Here is a 21,225-nt window from a genome sequence, read left to right as displayed (position 1 = left end):
CCCTTGTTTTACAGAATCCTAGAAAATCACTTTAATTTTGCACAAAAGTTACATGGAGGTTATAGGGAGTAATCAGAAAAGACACAATATTTGTCATTTGAAACTATCTAGATTTAAAAAGTATCCTGCTTATGTTCATCCTTAAAATGTATTTTCCACATGTTTGAAAAGTTAAAGTGCTCTGAGGATTTGGTTTTGATCCAGATTAAATATTATTTGTATCTTTCCAAAGCCAACCATTAAATGAAGTTGACTGGACAACTTTGTAAATTATTACATGAAAGGAAGAAAAGAGCAACTATATTTTTATCATTATGACTCCAGCTTACATATACAAACCAGGAAAACATCAACCCCTCTGCTGCATTGTGTATCGGAAGACTCAGACAATCAGATCACCTATAGGAATAGGTTTCTGCACATTCAGTTTTGCATGCTCAGTCATCTGCATGCATAACTTGGGGATCACCTTTCAAAAACATAGCCAGAAAGCTGGCATTTTCACTTCTGCATTAACTAAAGTTCTGTTATTAAATACAGATACTTCCAGGTAAGTAAAATTAAAAAGAGAAATACCGATTGATATTACCCAGTCTTTGATTCATCTGCGTGAAATAAGTATTCTGCAAAGAACTATTCCATCAGAAAAGATTATTTTCATTCCTCTGTAGTAGATGACAATCAGACACAACACTTTGCATATCTCAAAAACTTAAAATAAAATAAAATGGAATAGGAATATTTGATCTTCTAGTCCTGACCCAGAGCTCTTAATCAAAATGTGACAGACTAACTCATGGCCTGCAACCTCACATGATACAGAAAGATAAGATTATGGAGAAATGAGCACTAAATGCTGTTATCTGCAATATTGATACGTCACATGTAATGCCTATGAAGCATGAGTAATGAGCTAAAAGCTATATAATAAAGTCTGCATAAATTAAGCCCTTCTTTTGGCATATTGTTTACACTGGGTGGTAACAACCTACTAATTTTACTTCCAGAAAAACTCTTGAAGATAAAAGGAATGTGATAATTAAAAAAAAAATAAATTAACTCCATTAAATTCCTAATTCCTACATTCCTAAGAGTGAAAGACAAAGGGAGATGGAAATGTGCTGCTAATCACAAATGTGCTTTGGAGTTCCTCGAATTGTTCCAGGAGCAATCCCCTCACTTGTGATGACTGTCCAGTTATTTACAGTGCTGTCCTCAGCTACTGTCACAATTAGGAGGCTATTATGGGCTAGGATCAGTTTCCTTTACCAAGGTTCAGGGAACAGTCAGAGAAGATGGGATGCCAAGTTCTATATTACTTCTTTGAAAGATGTAAAACCAAGCCACTTTCAAAAGGCAGAGGGGAGCATTTTCAGCTACTGTTGAGGTTTTTTCCACTTTTAAATAGAACCCAATTCCTAATTAATATAAGAATTATTTGGACCTATTTATTTATGGTTATTGTAACTTTTCCTCCTCTTTTTCTTCTCTCGCCTTTCTTTTCCTTTTGGTACTAGTAAGAAATTTGAGTCTTCACTTAGAGTGCAGATCTGGGAATCAGGAATTTTTGTTGTTGTTGTTGTTGGTTTTTTTTTCCCAAAAGACTTCCTGTGCAGCTGCAAATAAACATCTTAACTTCTATGTCAGTTCTCATACCTGATAAAAGAACTTTACCTTTATATTTATCTACATTACAAAGAGTTTCTCCTCTCCTTCTGCCTATGTTTCTTAATTGCTGACAATTTTAACCTATTCGTGTTAGTAAAGTATTTGAGGATTTCAAGATGAAAGGTGCAAAAGAAAAGCGAAGTATATAATTTTGTGGTAGAATGCTTTCATTAAAACATCACGCAATGCTTTAAAAACCCCCACTTTTTCCCATGATCTGCATTTGAGGTGCTTTGGCTACGCTTATATGGCAAGAAACAGGCTCCTCTCGAAGATAAGTCGTATACGGATCCTGACTTTACCTGATGCCGTCAGGCCTGTGAGCAGCTTCCCTCTCCAGTAATGGTAAAGGGAGCCTAGGGAGTTTACCTGCTGCCTTTGTGAATATCTTCCTTTGTTATCTAGTCCCTAATATTAATCAGTTGTGTGCCTTATTTTGGCATCTCTACCAACCCCTCAAAATACCAAGAAAAGCACACTAGTAAATGAAAGAGTGAAAGGTGTGTTGAGAAGTGTTAATTCCTTTTATTCACAGGTCTCTTCTAATGTTATAAGATACCAGGATTTTTCAAGCTCACCTGTAAGCTTATTGGGGAAGATTTTCAAGTTGAATTAAACCAAGATCATAAGCCATGTGGCTGTGGTTTAGAAGACAGCTGGGTTTCTACCATCCATTCCAGAGTTTTGGCTGTGGCCATATTCTAGTTATACTGCCTTCACCAGGCTGCCACTTCTCCCTGCTGCAGGCAACAGCTGCTTCATTTACTCAGCAGGGCCTCAATTTCCAAACAAGATCCAGCCTCTAAGCAGAACAAACTCTTCTAGCAATCATCCTAGAACCTAGCAGAGGTAGACCACTTGTTACTGGTTTTGGTTTACTGCTGAAGCATCTCCTTTTACTGCTTCCAAAGGGATGCCTTCCATGGTTTACCCCCTAAATGCTCTACCTTTCTTCTCGCTTGTTTATCACTGCTTCAAGAATCATGTCCATAGTTATGAAATAATGAAGGACTCAGGGTTACATAAATACCTGTTCCACAAGTACAAAACAAGTTGTCTAAAGGCAGGAAAATTCATTAACGCTGTATACCTTATTCATTATAATCATCTGATTTGGAAAGTCTTTTCACAGGTAAATGGACCTGAGAAACAGGTGAGAGATTACACATTTGCTAACATATTCATACAGATGACCCTTACACAACAAGACAATGGGGCCAGCCTGCTAGGGCTAGTTTGTAGATTTCCACAGGCACATCAGATCTGGAAACAAATCCCAGTGATTATGACAGCATATGTTTTGCGTATGGTGGAAATGCCCATCTTTTACGCAGGGAGTTTCCAAGTACAGAAAGCAATCTCATGGTTTTGTAGAGGGCTTAAATAATGCTGACTTATTCATGAAACATTTGTGCTTAAACAGTAAACATGTAACTTCTTCCTCGTTGACTGTTGCAAATTATTACTTTTTTAATGTAAGAACTTTCTCCAAATATCTCGCAGACTGAGGATCAATTATATCATGATTTGTGCTGTGTAATAACTTTTTTAACTGTATGGATCTATATACCCAGAATGTCACATTGATAATCTTACAGATAGTGACCTGTATTTCCAGGAGCCTCCATTCCCTTTCTCTGGATACATTTCACTACAATTTATGCTGTTTCTCTCACTGTGGACATTGTAAAATATTATTTGCCTTCCACAAATAACCAGAATTTTAACATAAGCAAGCTTGGATGGCTGAAGAAACAAGGAAGGATGAGATGACAGTTCTAGGGAGGAGGAACAGCAGGCTAGAAACATTGAGAATATGTCTTAGACTTGACAGCAGGAGGTTTCTAGGACCAATGGCATTTGCACCTCATTCAGGGTAAATTTTTGGCACACTCTTCCTCCAACCGTATTTAGGATCCCACAGCTGAACTTGTTAATGAAATTCCCTCTCACCCTTAAAAATAAAAAAACCAAAAAAATACTGAATATGAATGTGGAAGGAAGGCAATTCGATGTTTGTAATTATCGAGATAAACTCCATGACCTGCTGAATGTATGCAAGATGGACCCTGGATGGTGTATATAAAAGTGGCATGCGCAAAGGATAAAAGCAAGTATTGAGACTTTTTCCAGGTAAAGCAAGTCATCACACAGGATCCCCACCATGAGCAACAAGGGGGCTTCACTGAAAGGTAAGACTTCTGCCATTCACTCGCTGATAACTTGCATATTTCTTTAAATTTGGATTGAATTAGGAAGTAACTGAAATGTAACAGTTGTAGAAACTGAGGTCTTCCAGCCACCTAGTCTTCTGATCGTGGTGAAACCTGCCTGTACCTCAAATGTTTAGTGTCCAAAGCTTGGAATTAGAAGGCAGCTTCATCCCTTTTTTACTCAGTCTTTTGTCTCCTAAGACTACCTTTGCATTGGGCAGTATAACAGAAAATTGGCTTGAGGGATGTGACACCTGCACACAAAAGACTGGAACCAAACTGTTTTGTTATACCACTCAGAAGGCAATGACTAAACTTTATTACCCACAAGTCTCAAAGTGGTGTAGTAATTTTGAACTGAATGCTTTCATAACCATCTTCAACTTTCTAAGCCAACAAGTTTCAGGTTTTCTTATTTGCAGAATTATTTCCCAGAGGACTTTCCTAATTGCAGCATGCATGCACCCTGTTCATGGGCGAGGAGGAAGGCTTCCTTCAATATAGTGTAAATGGACTTTTCTTTACTTTAGAGCTAGAAAGAAACTTATCTCATTATAAAATTAGGGACAACTCTGCTGATTTATGGAGTACACTTTAATTTAGCATCTAAAATAAGTCTAGTGAACCAATACTTGTAGCAAGCCAATTTCCAGAACTGAAAATCGGAGAGCACAGAACAGTGTTCTTTGAGTAAGTACGTTCATTTACCAAATATTTGCTTTAAATTTTCCCCATTGTTTTTCTGTGCATATTTCATTTCACTGAATAGAAAACTTGACTCTGTTAAGTTAATATTAAAAGTTTTAAACAGATGAGGTTTTGTGTTTTAGATAATGAGAAGTTCTCTATATCGGTTTCAGAGCTCAGGGGAAAAGATTAAAGTACTCTCTGTTTTCTTAGCAGTAGACAATTCAGGGTTAAATTCTAAACAGCAAAGCAGCACAGCTGCTGGAAATCTTCTGAAGGAACTCCCAGGACAATCAAAACCTTAAGAGAGTGACCTAACCACCCTCCCACAAAATTAATTTAAACTCCAAATGTTTGCAAAGAAGAAAAGGACCTGTGGGAGGAGGGGGAGGAGGGAAAAAAAAAAAGACCAATCTATTTTCCAAATTTATATAGCTGTGCAAATATAATTATGTATCTATATTTACACTGTGAAGAAGTTTGATTCTCTTTCTTCCATTTATCACTGTGTAATAAAGTCAGGCACAACAGTAAGAGAATTCAGAATACAGTGTACACTGCAGCACAGGTTACCTTGTCTCCTTGAATTCTGCAGCAGGCTCTGCTACACAGTCAGGGTGACAGAGGGGAGAAAGGATAATAGAATTACAGTGCTTCCCTCCTCCGCTGATTTTCAGCATCCAGTACAGGGGGTACTCTGAGCCACGTGACAACACAGCCAAATCCATCCAGCATCTGGCTCTGACAGCTACTTCTAAATGCACATACAAGTCAATGTGATTCCATTTTGGGTTGGTTTTAACACAAACAGGTTTATTGCTGGTGGTTCTTCTGGTGTCCAACGTGCTCCTGACAAAGGAAGGAGTGACCTCCTTGCCTATCTGCCCCAATGGATCCGTCAGTTGTCAAGTTTCCCTTGGAGAACTTTTTGACCGAGCAGTTAAACTTTCACACTACATCCACTTCCTCTCTTCGGAAATATTCAATGAATTTGTAAGTACTCTGCCTTTTCCTGCGAGTGAGAAAACATAAAAATGCAATTTAATATTTTTTAAGCACAAGCATATGTTAACATATGGAATCCTTCAATAAGTAAACAAATATGACTGCTGCACAGTGATAGTCCCAATGGTGACCAAATCTGTGTGTAGTGCTGACCATTGCTAAGGTCCCCAACACTTCTATTAAAAGATACCTTTCTCCCATCATTCTTTATCTGTGGGACAAGCCTGTGTTTGCTGGATGCTAGTTTCACTCTAAAGACTCACCCGAAACTTTTGACCTTTGCAGCATAAAAGCAGTGATAAAGGCAATGGAACAACAATTAGTTAATACAGTGTTTGAATGGAAGCTCTTCTTACTTATCTCTTTCAATAATGCCTGTCCTTGCTGATCTGCAGGATGAACGCTATGCTCAGGGCCGGGGTTTTATTACAAAAGCTGTTAATGGCTGCCACACATCCTCCTTAACCACTCCTGAAGATAAGGAGCAAGCTCAGCAGACTCATGTAAGTCCCATTTCTACTGTCATTCAGTGTGAGATAGAGCAGGGGGTACAGAATGGAAAGGCAGCAGACAGATGGAGAGGGAAATCAGCTCAATCGGAATGAAAAAGCCAGGAAGAGGAAGGCACCAAAAAGCCAAGAAAAGCTGATTTGACATTTGCTGATACTAAGTTACAGGCTGTACAGAGTACGTAAGTACCGGTAACTTTCATCTTCCCCTCCTTTTCCTGTATGCTGCTTTCAGTCATTGCATCTTATTTCCATTTACAATACAACCTCATAGAGCAGCAGCAGTTACCATGCTTGTACAGCACTGAGAACACTACAGCCTTTGAACATTATCTTAAAGCACCTTATAGACAGGTATTATATTAACAAACATAAAAATACATTGGCAATATAGTGAATACTGCATGCAGGCAGAGGTAAAGTTTTCCAGGAACTGAAAACACTGACATTACTAAACAAATACTACATAGATATTCTTGCTGTTACCAGTAGGCAAAAGTGGTCACATCATCATCCAAATACAAAGACTCTAGTGCGAAATATTGCAAAATACTTGTAAAGAGAAACATGCTACGTATGTCAAGTTAATAATTATAAACTTAAGGGAAGATGACGATACTCTTGTTCAGCTTGTACTCATGGATACAACTTGAAAATACTCTGGAGAAAAAAATAAGCACAGCTGTATGAATGGGGGTGTGTCAGGGAGAAATCTTTATCAGTTGCATGGTGGTGCTATCTTTGCAATTCCAGTATAGTCATCTTCTCAGTATCTCGTTCAGAAACTATTGGGAGCAACAGAATTCACAGCCCTGGCTACACAAGTCTGGTTGTGTGCAGATCCAGTGCATCTAGCAAAGAAAAAAAAGTTGAATACTACCATAACCATACGCTTTATGAATTTTTATCACCCACAGTAAAGGACAATTTTTAAAGCCAGAGAGTTATAGCTGGAAGCACCATTGTTCAAAGGGGAGGATACATGAGTTACATAGAGGCAATAAAAGCTATTTAGTGTTTTACCGTAATATGCACCTTCCATTCTGTACTAAACATTAAAAAAATAAAAAATAAAAAATCATTGGATTTTAAAATATCCATCAAAAATCCGATAAGGAGTTCTGGTTTTCTCACAGTGATGAAGCACAGTTGTGCTTCCTAGTTTTTAATGTGGAGTCGTTTTAATGATATTTTCCATTAAAATACTTTAGGAGCTTGTGCTAATAGTGTAAAACATGATGACAACAATAATAAATTTCGGAAATGCAATTGCACAGAGGTGTCTAAGACAGGGTTATAGGGCATATTCAGTAGCAGGTCCTGGAATGAGTTCCCAAAGCACTACGTCTAAGGACATTGCTCTAAATGCTTCCTACTGCTGCCAGCATTTAGCCTTGCTATTTTAACTGTCTTTTCTTAATGTGGGTGAGCAGCATGAAGACCTACTGAATTTAATACTGGGAGTGCTGCGCTCCTGGAATGATCCCCTGATCCATCTTGCCTCTGAAGTACAAAGAATCAAAGAAGCTCCAGAAACCATCCTCTGGAAGGCTGTAGAGATTGAAGAACAAAACAAGCGTCTTCTAGAAGGAATGGAGAAAATAGTTGGGCGGGTAAGTACTGAATCCTTCACAGCCTGCCAGCCTGTTGCTGTAATGAAGACGCATACAGTGACAGGCCCTCCCTACCTGGAATAGGAAACAGTGGATGTGAAGGGAAAAAAGGGAGGCAAAATAGCTGAATCTGAGAATGTTCAGCTTTCTTCTTTCAGTTTTCTCCTCTTCTGCTACCTGCAATTTCTGAAGAGACAATGTGATATGACTGGCACAGCATAACGCAGCATACTCCCAGTGCTGCTTTGAGGGAAGGTGTAATCATCAGGACTGGTGATCATCATTCTATCTTCGAGTATTTTGAATTTGCAATCCTGATTTTTTAAGGATGTGCCTGTGTGTTTCACATGCACATATTTATATGTATTTTTTAGCATATTTATACATATCTGCACACATATAGGTATTGTGTATAGTTTTCAGAAACAGATACTGTGTTGAAAACTGTTCTAGAAGGCTGGGCTATCGTAAAGATGTGGCATACAGCAAAGTAATTGTGGTATCTTTCATTTTGCTTTTTGCACCATACTAGTTACTATGAGCTCTGGCTCTGACTTGGTTCCCCCTACACTTGTAAGGTCAGACAACAAGGCTGTTGTCTGACAAAACCCATACTCGAGTAACTCTTGTTATCAGTAGATGATTGAAAGCTTTCCTGAATAAAATCTGCTCTAGCATGTTTATTTTTAAAGGGGCCTCTGTTAGTCCCTGAATACATCATTCTGTCACTGAGCCAGATGTTAAAAGAGGTTCTGACTTTACTGGCTTTTGCTTAGTTGAACAGCATTAAGTGTGCCACCACCGCTGTATCCACCACTTTCCACTGGATCACTCACTCCTGGTCTCTCTCTCTTTCAGTTAGGTGTCTCTTTACTCAGAAACCTTAGCCCATCCAGGCCACAAATGCATTTATCAGTGTAATCAAATATATCTCTTTCCCATATCCACATGTGAAAAGGGTGCAGGCGAGGATCCAAGATAACAGTGTAAGTCAGGTGCTGCTACAGTTTTACCCTGTCACCACCTTCTCGTTCACATTATTTACAGAAGGAGGTTGAAGACAGGATTGGCAAATTCATTAGTGTCAAACCACGTTTCTGAGTCATAGTAGGTCTATAATTTTTTTGGCTTGTTGCTTAAACTGAGTGACAGAGAGTCCACAGATACTCTCCTGTGTGCTTGTACGAACTACAGCTGGTGGGAAATAAGGAAAGTGCACAAGCACCAGTAGACTCGGACTTCCTTCCTGCTATGAAAGGTAGATTTCTGTGATACAATTCTCTCTTTCAAACAAGGGAACCTAAACCTCAGATGCTGGCTTACTACATGAGTTCCTACATGTACTACATGTAGCTTTCTAACATTACAGGTTAGTGTATTACTCAGTTTTTGGGGTTTTTTTTGGTTTTGTTGTGTTTGTTTTTTTTTTTTAATGGAACCTGAAGTACAGGACATCTGAAGATGTACTGTTAGGAGATTTGTCTGGTAACATGTTCTTGAATCTGCCTGTATCAGAGATCACTTAAGAGATAAGCCAAGATGAAGCTGGAGATACACACAAAAAAGTTCTAGGAACAAGTGCTAACAAAGATTTTGAGATGGAGGGAACCCGAGATGTCACTGAGGAATCCATGCATAAAGGAAAGGGTGATTTCTCTGCAAAGTCAGATTCCACTGGAATCCACTTAACACAGTAGTTTTCTTAAAACACTACTGACACAGTTAAGGTTTTTTTACATATTTTAGGGAAATAAACTGAAAAATCTGACAAATTCATTCAAATTTCTGCATGAAGATAAAGAACATCGTACAGAATACTGGGAACCATAACAGGAAACACTTCACAAGCCATACACTAGCAACAAGCATTCCTCAGGGCCAGTCAGATCCACTATCATTTACTACAATATCATTTTGTGTCTTTAGGTTCATTCTGGTGAGATCGGAAATGAAATTTACCCTCAATGGGAAGGCCTTCCATCCCTGCAACTCGCGGATGAGGACTCCAGGCTCTTTGCCTTTTACAACCTGCTGCATTGCCTCCGCCGAGATTCCCACAAAATTGACAACTACCTCAAGCTTCTGAAGTGCCGTCTAATCCACGATGGCAATTGTTAAGTACTCATGGCCTGAATCACTTGCTGAAGTCATTCATCATGGAGTTCTTGTTGTTTTGCCGCTTTTCACTGCAAACTTCATGAAAAGTCACACTGTACAGTATCAGGTTCATCAGTACTTTCAGGCATGTTTCTGTGAATTTTGGCTGCAACTATTAGCACCATTTATCTTAGTATTTTAAAACGTTCTCATTTACTTGTATGACAAGAGTAGACTTTTCAGTCTCATCTCCACACTTAGTAGCATTTCAGTGGTAACCAGATCATGCAGATACAAATAAAAATGTTATTAAATCCAAAAGTGCATAACATTGAGTGGTATTAGTGAATGAAAAATAGCTAGTATGGTTTATACGTTTAGCAGTTGCTTCTCTTTTTGGATCTCAGACTCCAGTTACTGATGACAGGATATCTTACTTCTATTGCTCTCTACCCCCACCCTCCAAAAAGGAGGGGGGGAAAAAAGGAGGGATATCAAAAAGCAGATTAATCACCTATTACACTGAACTACTCTAAACTAAAAATATGGTCTCAAATCCAAGCCTCTTGAACTGATGCTTCTACTCTGTACAAAAACTGAGTAGGGGAGAGAAGAGTAAGAAATCCATCTTGGCTAACTTAGCCATTGGTTCCCCATACAGTCCATGGAGAAAGAAGACACATCCAGAATTTTAAGGACAGAGATCCAAGTATATCTACATCTCTACTGACTATTTGAAGAAGAGGCATTTCCAAAGGAAGGTTCATTACATTTGAGGTGACTGTCTGAGGGCAAAGAAACAAATAGGCTTCACTAGGTCCCAATAGGAAATACTGGGCATCCATATCATATCCACCTACCTTCACATTCCTCACAAGCGATGTGGTGGCTGCAATTGCTCAGAAAACTTTCAAGCTGTAAAAAGGCACTAGCTGACCCAAGGTATCTGCTGCCCTGAACACAAAGTGTCTCCATAAACTTTGGGTTTAGTCACACTCAAAGTTTTTAGGGCACTCATATCAAAACACTATGGTTAAACATCAGAAAACTGGAGAGACCAAAACAATTGACTATTTTTTTAAAAAGTCTGGCTTACAGTCACACAGCAAGTAAGAAGCCAAATAGCAGCTGGAGCCACTGACCGTATCTATATGCTGTCTTTGTAAGCCATAAACAAACTTGGCCTTGGCTTTATCACACAGCTTCAGCAAAGAGGAGCTTAAGTTCCAATCAGCTCCTCATGGGTTTGGCTTCCACCAGACAAGCCTGCTGCACTGCTCCAGAGTTGAGCCAGCTTGGAGGAAGAGTGAAAGACCAGAGAAGATGGGTTTGAGGGCTTAAGGCCTCCCGCTTATAACCACAACAGAATAAGCATAGCCATTGTAGGTATTTAGGTAAGAGATTAGATATTACCAACGGCTAGAAAGGTTTCATTTTAGCCATCCCTATAAGGATGTAATGATAACTTGCATTTCTAATTTTCTATATATATATACACACACAATGGTCTTTTAATCCCTTCGTATTTTCAATTATTGACTGCCTCAGGCTTTATCTGGATAGGTATATACTAAGCCCATTTTTAATACATATAAAATCACCTGTACAGCAAACAAATTCCTTGTTGGACAGTCATAACTGACATCTTTCATAAGCTCTGAAATGCACAAAACTTAGGGCATATGCAACAGTAGTTTAACAACACACAGCTGTGCACCACCACAGTCAAGGAAGAAAATGGGTAAAATTTGCCAGGCAAAATGCAAGTGCCCAGACTAGAATTTAATCTAATCATAATATTCTATTTTCTGTTATAATGCCAATGGGCAAAAAAACATTTTGAAGGGGAAAAAGAAAAAAATATCCTTTGTAATTATGACAAGTGCTTAGAATTACAGTGTGAGTTCTTATTCAAAAGAAACATGAATAATGGGACTAGTCTGTATTGAGCTGGAAAAATGATTATGTCTTGCTGAGTAAACTCCTACCTCAGAATCTCTTTAGAATTCAAAAGCAACTTGATTAATAGGGCAGACATTCATAATTTTACACTTACATGAGTAGATCTAAAACAATGACTTTCATTAACTGCTTAAAAATCACAGTGCTAAACCCACTTGTTTAAAACTTGCATGCACTGGCTTTATTATAGCCTGGTTTAGTACAATTATGAGGTTTTAATTTCATAAAGAAAGACAGAAGAGAAAGACAAAAAAATTTCTAAAATAACTGAAAAGCTATCTGGTTTGCAGCTGTTTAGCTAAAAGCGTATTTAAAAGTGATCTGGTTAATATTCTGAGTCATCACAGCTGTCACAGACACAGAAAGACGTCGAACCCCATGAGCCATTCAAAGCTACACCTTCATTGTCAAGTGCCCTGGCACGGACAATGCCTTCAGACTTTGAATATTTGAGCCACAACACAGGCCAACTGGCAGTTCTCATTTTTTCAGTTGCTAATAGGGACAATACATTCTTATCTCACTAGTATTTTGTAATTAGTGCACGTTCATAAGGCCTGAGTGACTTGGTTTTTGTCCAATAAAAATAGTTACATAGCCAATCTCTTATTTTATACAAATCTGAATTTAAAACAAGCATGTTCTTTCTAAATTAAAGAAACTGGTATCAGTAAGAGTTTTTTTCCAAGTGTATAACTTCTTGCTACTTCAGGTTTCCAGCATTCAAAATAGCTAGTTTTCTAGTTATTCAATACCCAAATTGTCCCTATTTAAATCTCTGCTGGTTTCTTTACTTCTGTTTGTTTAAAATTCCTTATTGGCAGAAATGGGAAGGAAATGTCCACACGGCTGAAATATAGTCTCTGTTCCGTTCCCTTTGAAAATGATATTCAAGCTTCCATAGATGGCACTAAAATTAAGATAAGACCTTGTGACACCAAATCTCAATGGTATGAAGTTTAAACCAATTCATCACTGAGGCCATTTATCATTGAATACAACAGAGCAATAGAGATATGCAAAATGAAAATCTAACTTGTTATTCATGACTTGTGTCTAGACTCTAGGACAATATCCAACCATTGGAGCAAACAGAAATTATTTTGAGAATGATTTTAAAGCCAATAAGGGAAGATTTTTACTGACAGTATGTGTCATTTGGAATCAGCTGTCTAACTAATAACGTGATAATCTCTCTACCATCTTTTTTTCTTTTTTCTTCTGAGATGCTACAAAAAGCCTCCAATGGTTTAACCATCACTTGGCAATTCATTTGTACAATACAGTTTACCATCACAACATTAATTCAAAGGCAATTAACAATTTTAATAACAGGGGATACAGTGTAGAAACCACATATCTTCTAAGTTTAATTTCTGAAAATCAGAAATACTCTGAGGGCTACATTTTAAACTAAGTCTGCTTATTATAAATGAAACATATACAAACAACAAATTATGTCAGAGATGTAAACTCAGTAATCATACTTATGTATATACCCATACACTATAGAAATCAAATACTACAATCTTACATGGGAATAACATCACAGGCATACACATTCCCGCTGAAATTACTGGGTTTACTGATCTGTAAAGCTATTTACATATATGACTATTTCTATCTCAACCCCTTAACGTCTTGTGCCTGCAAATTACTTTGGTAAATCTTGAAGAATGAAGCTGAGCCTCAATGTTCAACTGAAATTTAAGACTGACTATCCATAGGTTTATATTAAGTGTTAAAAAGAGGTTTAAAACAAGTTTTAAAACATAGTACATTTTGATGTTCCTTATGCTCTTATTCATCTTTAGGAATCAAGCTAAATTCAAATAAATATCAGTCTTGAAAATGTCAGCCATGGTTTTCCAACTTTTTTTTCCCCAAACACCTTGGTGACCATCAGATAACATTTCACCAATATCAACTATCATTGTGATTTTAAGGCTATATTTAGATATATTCCCCCATAACAATAATAAAAATGTACATTTTCTGGTAGTGATTTTTCATTTCCTTTCATGTACTCAACTATGAGGAGGAAATGAAAACAGATGAGTAATGGTGTTTAATGTCCTCTTTTTTTTCATACAGGTGAAAGCAGTAAAAACAGTCCTTATCTTTGGTGGAAGAAAGGGTTCAGAGACTTCTCCCATTTTCTTTGATTTTTTGGTTTGGCACTTTTTTAAGGTCCCACAGACAAAGAAAATACAAGGCCATTTTAAAGGAAAATACAGAGCCCACAGTTCAGCCTATCATTTTATTGTGCATTGAGGGGAAAAACCAAACCCTTTTGTTATTTTGTCACTAATTCTCTTTTATATCATTGTGTTTGTGCTCTTTTAATCACCCAAGAACCACTAGAATCTCATGCTAACATTCTGTTTTTTTGAGAAGGACAAGTTCTTGTGGCACACTGCCTTCTAATTCATGCATCCAAAAGAGAATTGCAGGATATAATAACTTCTTGTTCCTTTGCTCATGAAGGATTTCTGAAGTTTTCATTGAGTGGTAATATTTTATACCATTATTGGCCAGTCCACATCATCTTATTTTTCTTCCTTTGTACATGGTATGAATGGTAACAAACTAAGTGAAAAGAGGTCATAGAAAGAAAGACTTTTAAGGTCACAGAAACACTCGGTCTCTGGCTCAAGAAGTACTGATGTATACACAGATGAATGTTTGTTTCCTGTTTATTGGTGACACTAATCCTCACTAAAAGTGCTAAGGACATGTCTCAGACAGAGTCCTTTACTGGAGATTTCCATATTTCACAACTATTTAAAAAATGATGGCATAGACACTAGTCAAAATTTATTAAAGAACACTTTTACAACAAACACTTCCTTACATCTTAAGCAGTTTGCTACCAGAAAGTGCTTTGCCAAGCATAAAAATTAATAGTATTTACTGACAATATTTAATAGTAGTAGTCCCCCAAAAATTCACTTTTTCTGTCAAAGAGCACCACACTAATTATAGAAACACTTTTCCCTTTTTAATAAACGATAAGGTTCATTACACTGAAGAGTTCTGATCGCTTATTAATTCACATGAGTGAAAGTGTGAGTCATCAAAAATCCTAAGAGCATTCACTCTAGCATACCAAAGAAGCTATAAAACTCACACCACTTGTACATATACCACATGCTGAAAATGTGCAGTTTGCAGAATGCAAAAATTGGAGTTTGCAGAATAAAAAATACATAATATGCATATGCACTTAATGAATAGGAATTAGTTTGTACACTAAATGACTAACTATAAATATTCCCATTTACTGATGGAGTTTTTTTCACTATCAAACAGACTACCTCCCTCTAGTTTTCAGTGTCAAATAAATTAGAAATTAATAAAGAATATTATATTTTTAACAGTAATATCAGAATCACTACATCCACACTTACCAGCCAAGTCACCACTACTGTACACTAACACAGAACAAAAAAAAGGGCCCCTTCCCAGCAAAGTCATGCTCTATTCACTTATAATTCAAACAAGTAGGAATCAGAAGTATGCAAAGTATGATATATAACAACTTGTCTCTCTATCATTCTTTTCACTCCATTGCTAAGGTAGAAATAATTCCAGAAATACATGAAGATATGATTATGCTTACCTTTACTGACTTCATGTTTGCAAGCACTTCCATGGTTTGCAGGATTAGGCCAATAATCATACATGACAATAGGCCCTTTTTTTAGCCAGATGAATGAAATAACAATAATCTTCCCCAGGAGCCATTCTTGGGAGATTTCCAGCCTGATTTCATGGACAAAAATAGTTCGTATAGCTCAAAAAAGTTTCCAAGCCTTTTGATGATTATCCAAGCTTAACTAAAGCCTCAGAACCTTTTGGATGTTCCAACATCCTGGACCTACAGCCAATGTACTATAACTCAATATGACAAAAGCTACTTGAATTAATTTGATTTGCATGGTATCTCTATGAGACCCATGTAATAGAGACCATGGGTCTTCATGACAAAGCTAATGCAATAGACAGCTCAGCAATTCTTCAAAGTGGCTTTTGTGTTATTTGCAAGGAATCTGATCTTCTGTGTCCCTGTTGCATCAAAGTGAGAAAATAAAAAAGATTCTGTTCTTTATCATTTTGTACTAGAAAATACTTCATCCTATTAGAAAATTCTCTCATGCTTTCTCCAGGGCCATGTGAAGGAAGAAAGTGCAATGCACAGCCTGAGTTTATTGAAAGATTAGCTTTTGATGGATGGCACCATGAAAAATGTAAAGAAAAAAAAAACCCCAGAAATGGTTTGCAAGAAGTTTAGGATACCCATTTATTTTTATTTTCACTTGACATTCCATCTAAGTGAAAGTAAGGTTTAGGTAAATATAAGACATAAAGGGACTCATACAAAAACAAATCTTGAAGCTTTTAATACAGTGGTAGATAGTAGCATTGTTCTGCAAAAAAACATTTTCTGTCCCCTTGACAACCCTCCTTGGGCATACCATAACTCCTCCGCAAAAAAAAAAAGTTCATATTGCTCTGACAGGGAAAAGGTGCTTGTGTAATTAATTATATCATGCACCTCACCTTAGTATCAAAGCATGACATACCTGGTATAGCTTTTTATACAAGGGATTATGAATTCTGGCTTGGCCTAAATTAATAGTAATCTTATATACCTGTTGTCATGGCATAAATCTGACTGGGGACAAAACAGCGGAGTGAAGCTGTACAATGGTAGTGCTACAGTCTTGAACATGCACAACACGTTTCAGAGAGATGGTCAAGAAACACTGCATGGTCTCCTCCAAAGCATGCACCAAGTCAACCTCCCTGTCATGGGTAGGGACACCATTCACTAGGTCAGGTTGCTCAAAGCCCCGTCCAACCTGACCTTGAACACTTGTGATGATGGGGCCTCCACAACTTCTCTGGGCAACCTATTCCAGTATCTCATCACCCTTGTAAAAAACTTCTTCCTTTTATACAATCTAAATCTACCCTTTTTCACTTTAAAACCATTGTCCCTTGTCACTGCAGGACAAACTCTCCCTTTACATACTGAAAGGCCGCAATAAGGTCCCCTTGGAGCCTTCTCTTCTCCAGGCTGAACAACCCCAACTCCCTCAGCCTGTCTTCATAGGAGAGGTGCTCCAGCTCTCTGATCATTTTTGTGGTCCTTCTCTGGATCTGCTCCAACAGGTCCAGGTCTTTCTTGTACTGGGCACCCCAGAACTGGACATCCCAGAGCTGGATGCTATACTCCAGGTGGGGTCTCACAAGAGCAGAGTAGAGGGGCAGAATTACTTCCCTTAACCTGCTGGTGACGTCTCTTTTGATGCAGCCCAAGATACAGACAGCTATGGTGCTTGTGCAGAGTGTGATTGGCTTTCTGGGCTGCAAGTGCACACTACCAGCTCACGTCCAGTTTTTCAACCACCAGTATTCCCAAGTCCTCCACAGGGCTTCCCTCAACCCATTCATCTCCAAGTCTGTATTGATCTTGGAGACTGTCCTGACCTAGGTGCAGGACCTTGCACTCCATCTTGTTGAGCCTCATGAAGTTTGCATGGGTCCACTCCTCAAGCCTGTCAAGGTCCCTCTGGATGGCATCCTTTAGGAAATCAAAACATGAAAAATGGGTTTTCATGTTTCACAGATGAAAGATGGTTTTGATTGAGTTCTAACCTCTCCCATGTATTGACTGGAGCCAAATCCAGATTCACAATTTTCCGAAAGAAAATTAAAGTTTTCAGTTGAATTGCCATTTTAGTAGATAAGAAGCATGTCATTTCATCATACTCTCTCTCATGAGAAAATATTCCTCGAGCAGGGATTCCATCAGTCCACCATTTTAACAACATTTCAATAAATATTCTCAGTGGAAAAAGGGACCAAAACAATAGTAAGTATGACAAAGTGCTATGCAAAATCTTTTGAGAAATGCAATGTTGTACAAAGTACATCAATACACATTTCAAGATCAAAACATACATAGCAACCAAACAAGTAGCTTGATGAACATAAGAGGGTTCTTTGTGACAATTTTTGAAAAACAATATTTTTTTTCTTTTCTTTTTTATTTTTTTTTGAATGTGAAGATAGCCACAAGTCAGTTAAGTAACACAGACTTTCAAGTAACATGAAAGAAAGATATCTGATCCAGGAACACTGTGGGTAAAAAGAAGACTGTCCTAAAGCTTACACCTGTGGCCAGCACCTACAAAGCAGAAATACACAAGTCTTATATCAAAGGAAAAGGAAACTGGACTCTTTTTTTTTTTTTTTTTTTTTTTTTAATCTCTGCATAAGCTCATTCCCTTTAGAAATTGGCAAATACCTCCCTATTCACGATTAGTTATCAGTGGCTGTAAATTATCAAGATTCTCCAGCAAGTCCCTTCAGATAGGTTCTTTCTTTCAAGGGAAACCCGATTTCACTCACATATTCAACATACCCTTTCTACCCCACTGGACATTTTTAAAGAGTTTCCTTTTTTATCATTTTTAAAGAGTTTCCTTTATCATCAAACGTACGGAGTTTGAAATCCTGATGGAACTGAACCTGAACTCTGAATTACTTCTTTAAGCAGCTGTTACAAGGTAGCGTGCCAAAAAATGGGAACAGTGAAGATTAAGCCCATTTTACTACACCTCCAAGGCCAGAAGAAAAGTCAGCTCTGAAGCTCTGTGCCAGCACCAGCCATTGCTCTCTGAAGAGCACAATGCTCAGCACAGAGGCCTCCAACATGCACAGGGGCCTCCAACACACCCTTGGCACCCTGACTTTCGGGGCCACAATTGTGTAGGCTTGGCCAAGCTAGCAACAGGGGACACACACCAATGAACTGCCCTGTTTGGTGGGATTTGCGAATAACCCCGACAGTGATGGGGAGAGGCTGGCAGGCAAGACAGGCCTCAGCAGGCCTCGGCGGCCCCACTGCCTGCTGGGGGTTGCTAGGCAACCCGGGCCTACCTCCGCCCCCGGGGTTTCAGGGAGCTGGGGGGGGGGGGGTGCGGGGGGCGGGTGTTTCATCAGGCTACATTATTTTCATCCAGCATATACATTATTGTAAATAAGGGGGGGGCGGGGGGGGGGGGGTGGGGAACAACCATGGTGTCAGTCCGCTTTCTAATTCAGAACATTCATTGGGTAGCAGATTTTTTTTGTGGGTTTTGGTGTGTTTTTTTTAAATGTAACTGACAAAATCTGGCAACAATGCGTAGTGTAAAAAGTGACATTTTGACTCTAAGGGAGGAATTATTTGCAATTTGTTTTGAACAGAAGCTTAGTTCATGTCAGATGTGAACCTCCAGACAATCATTAGTTTAAACTGCCTGCTATGTGTTTAAAAATTTCAGTCAATTTAGAACTGATCTGAATTGCAAATGGGATGGTAATAAGCCATTAGGGAACAACATATCTCTCTTTCACACTCACAACCCTCTGCTTTAAGGGGCCTCAACTGCACTGAAATATGAAAATACCATTTTAGTCATGCGTGTTGTCAACAAACATGGAAATGTAGGAGGTCTGGACCCAGAATGGGGCCCTGGAGGAGAAGATGGGAAGCCACCATGGGAGCTAAGGAAAGTGTGTAGGCCCTGCTTTGAACAAGGGGCAGCAGTAAATTTTCTGCAGAATAGTCTGACTTGCTGATGGCACAGTAAAGCATAGGTCTGGCATGTGACTTTGATTATTTTGATTTCTGATTTTCTCATCCTCTGGGAAACCATTTTTGTGAAGATTTTTCTAGGCTGTGCATCACCTACGGTTTTCTGCACAAAGTTACCTGTATTTCCTCAAAATTAGCTAACAACCTTCTGTGTTCAAATAAGTGAAAAGAGGTTTTTCTTCATTCTTTCAGCTCAAGACAGGGCTCTACAATACACAGAACCATTGACTAAGAAGATATCCGCACAACTAAAACAGATCAAATGTCTTTTACTTGACAGCATTAAGCATCATAGGTCTGATCTCAAGTATCTTTTCCCACTGAAGAACATTACAAATCACCTACTGATGTTCTGTAGGTGTCTCATAGGTGGAAAGACCTTCTTCTACAGGCCTATAGCCACTCTTGGATAGCTGTCACTGGCATTTTATGCTGCCTCATGAAATTATACACCTTAAAAAGCTCATCTATTTCATGGTTTCTTGAGTCTGCAGCTGCAGCTGACTCAGTGTTTTACCATACCAGCTAATAACCAACCTACTCTCTACATTCAACACCGACAGCAGACCTCAGAGACTGCAAAGTCTCACCCCATGGGAGGTCCAGCTGACCCAAATGCCACTGTATTAGCACACGTGCTGGACTGGATTTCTGCAAAACATGGTTTCATTCTTAGGAGAGCATTAAAGTGGATATTCCATTAATTCCTTCATGGCATATCCACTCAATCCCTTCTGCTTTTCAGAGATAACACCTTAAAATTGCTGACTGCAGGTGAATTTGGATATTATACCACATCTCAGCTTTCCTAGAAGGTTCATGTCAGCTCCTGTCCAACTGGCGATATGCTAGAAAGGGGATTGCTTGTACAGTATCTTTATTGAACTGCCACGCAGTGGAAAGGAAATGGGCAAGGTCAAATAGGTTAAAGTTAAACTGCTGAGCCAGAGACTTTGCATAAGAAGAGGGGAGCTAAGCAAGGAAAATGCAACTCAGGTAGAACTGTGGGAGCAGATGAGTAGTAGAAGAGCTTGATTAACCAGCTACCCACCCAGGACTGAAAAAAAGCCTTAGTCTGAGCCTCTCTGCCTCAAACTGTACCTGCTAGCCCATATCTAAACCAAACTTAACATGCACTAATTTTATTGACACAGTCTTCAAAATCTTGGTGTATCTATACATATAAATACATACACACATGTAACTTATTCTACTTCAACACTTGAAAGAAATTCTATTGCATGAATATTAAAAACAAAGGGAAAAATATTTTTAATAGTCAACATTTCATGTAAAAAGGCTGTAGCAATACGAATAAGCTTCAAACAGGGAAAACCCGAGTTTTTGTTTTGGATTACTTCTTCAAGGACAGGTACACCTAAAACTACTTGACCATGCAAACTTTGCAGATAATTCTGCACCAGCAAAAGTAAAGAATTCCAAACTCTCTGTCTCCTGGAAATGCAGCAGACTGTGCATCTCCCTCAAGGCCACATGAAGTAAATTAATCCTTTCCAATTATCCTCGCATGGTATAGTTGGGGTAACAATTCCCTACTTTCATATGTACACATGTGGAGCTTCCACTCATTTTAGTGAGATAAAAGACATTTCCAATTTGGATATTTGAAAAGGTCTGACATTCAGTACTTATTATTATACCAAAGATTAAGAACAGTCCTACTGAACTCTAATATTTAAAGACTTAATCTTTTCAGAAGTGATATTATGGCACAGGACAATTAACATATTCCCAGAAGTATATCTTTTGAGCAAAAAAATTTCTGTGATAAATACAGAATTAAAGATGGTATTATATGT

General features: G+C 38.3%; 1 protein-coding gene across 1 annotated transcript; it reads left to right on the top strand.

Moving 5' to 3' along the window:
* Nucleotides 1-5,942: 5,942 nt before the first annotated feature.
* PRL (prolactin) lies at nt 5,943-10,028 on the top strand. The gene is made up of 3 exons (XM_005434920.2): nt 5,943-6,076; nt 7,516-7,695; nt 9,622-10,028. Exons 1-3 carry the CDS (start codon nt 5,945-5,947, stop codon nt 9,811-9,813), a joined length of 504 nt encoding a protein of 167 aa, XP_005434977.2. The 5' UTR covers nt 5,943-5,944; the 3' UTR covers nt 9,814-10,028.
* The last annotated feature ends 11,197 nt before the right edge of the window (nt 10,029-21,225 follow it).

The sequence above is a fragment of the Falco cherrug genome, chromosome 3, assembly GCF_023634085.1.
Source record: "Falco cherrug isolate bFalChe1 chromosome 3, bFalChe1.pri, whole genome shotgun sequence".
NCBI lineage: Eukaryota > Metazoa > Chordata > Aves > Falconiformes > Falconidae > Falco > Falco cherrug.
Note: the sequence above shows the minus strand (reverse complement) of the source record. Positions and strands in the feature narration are given on the sequence as shown.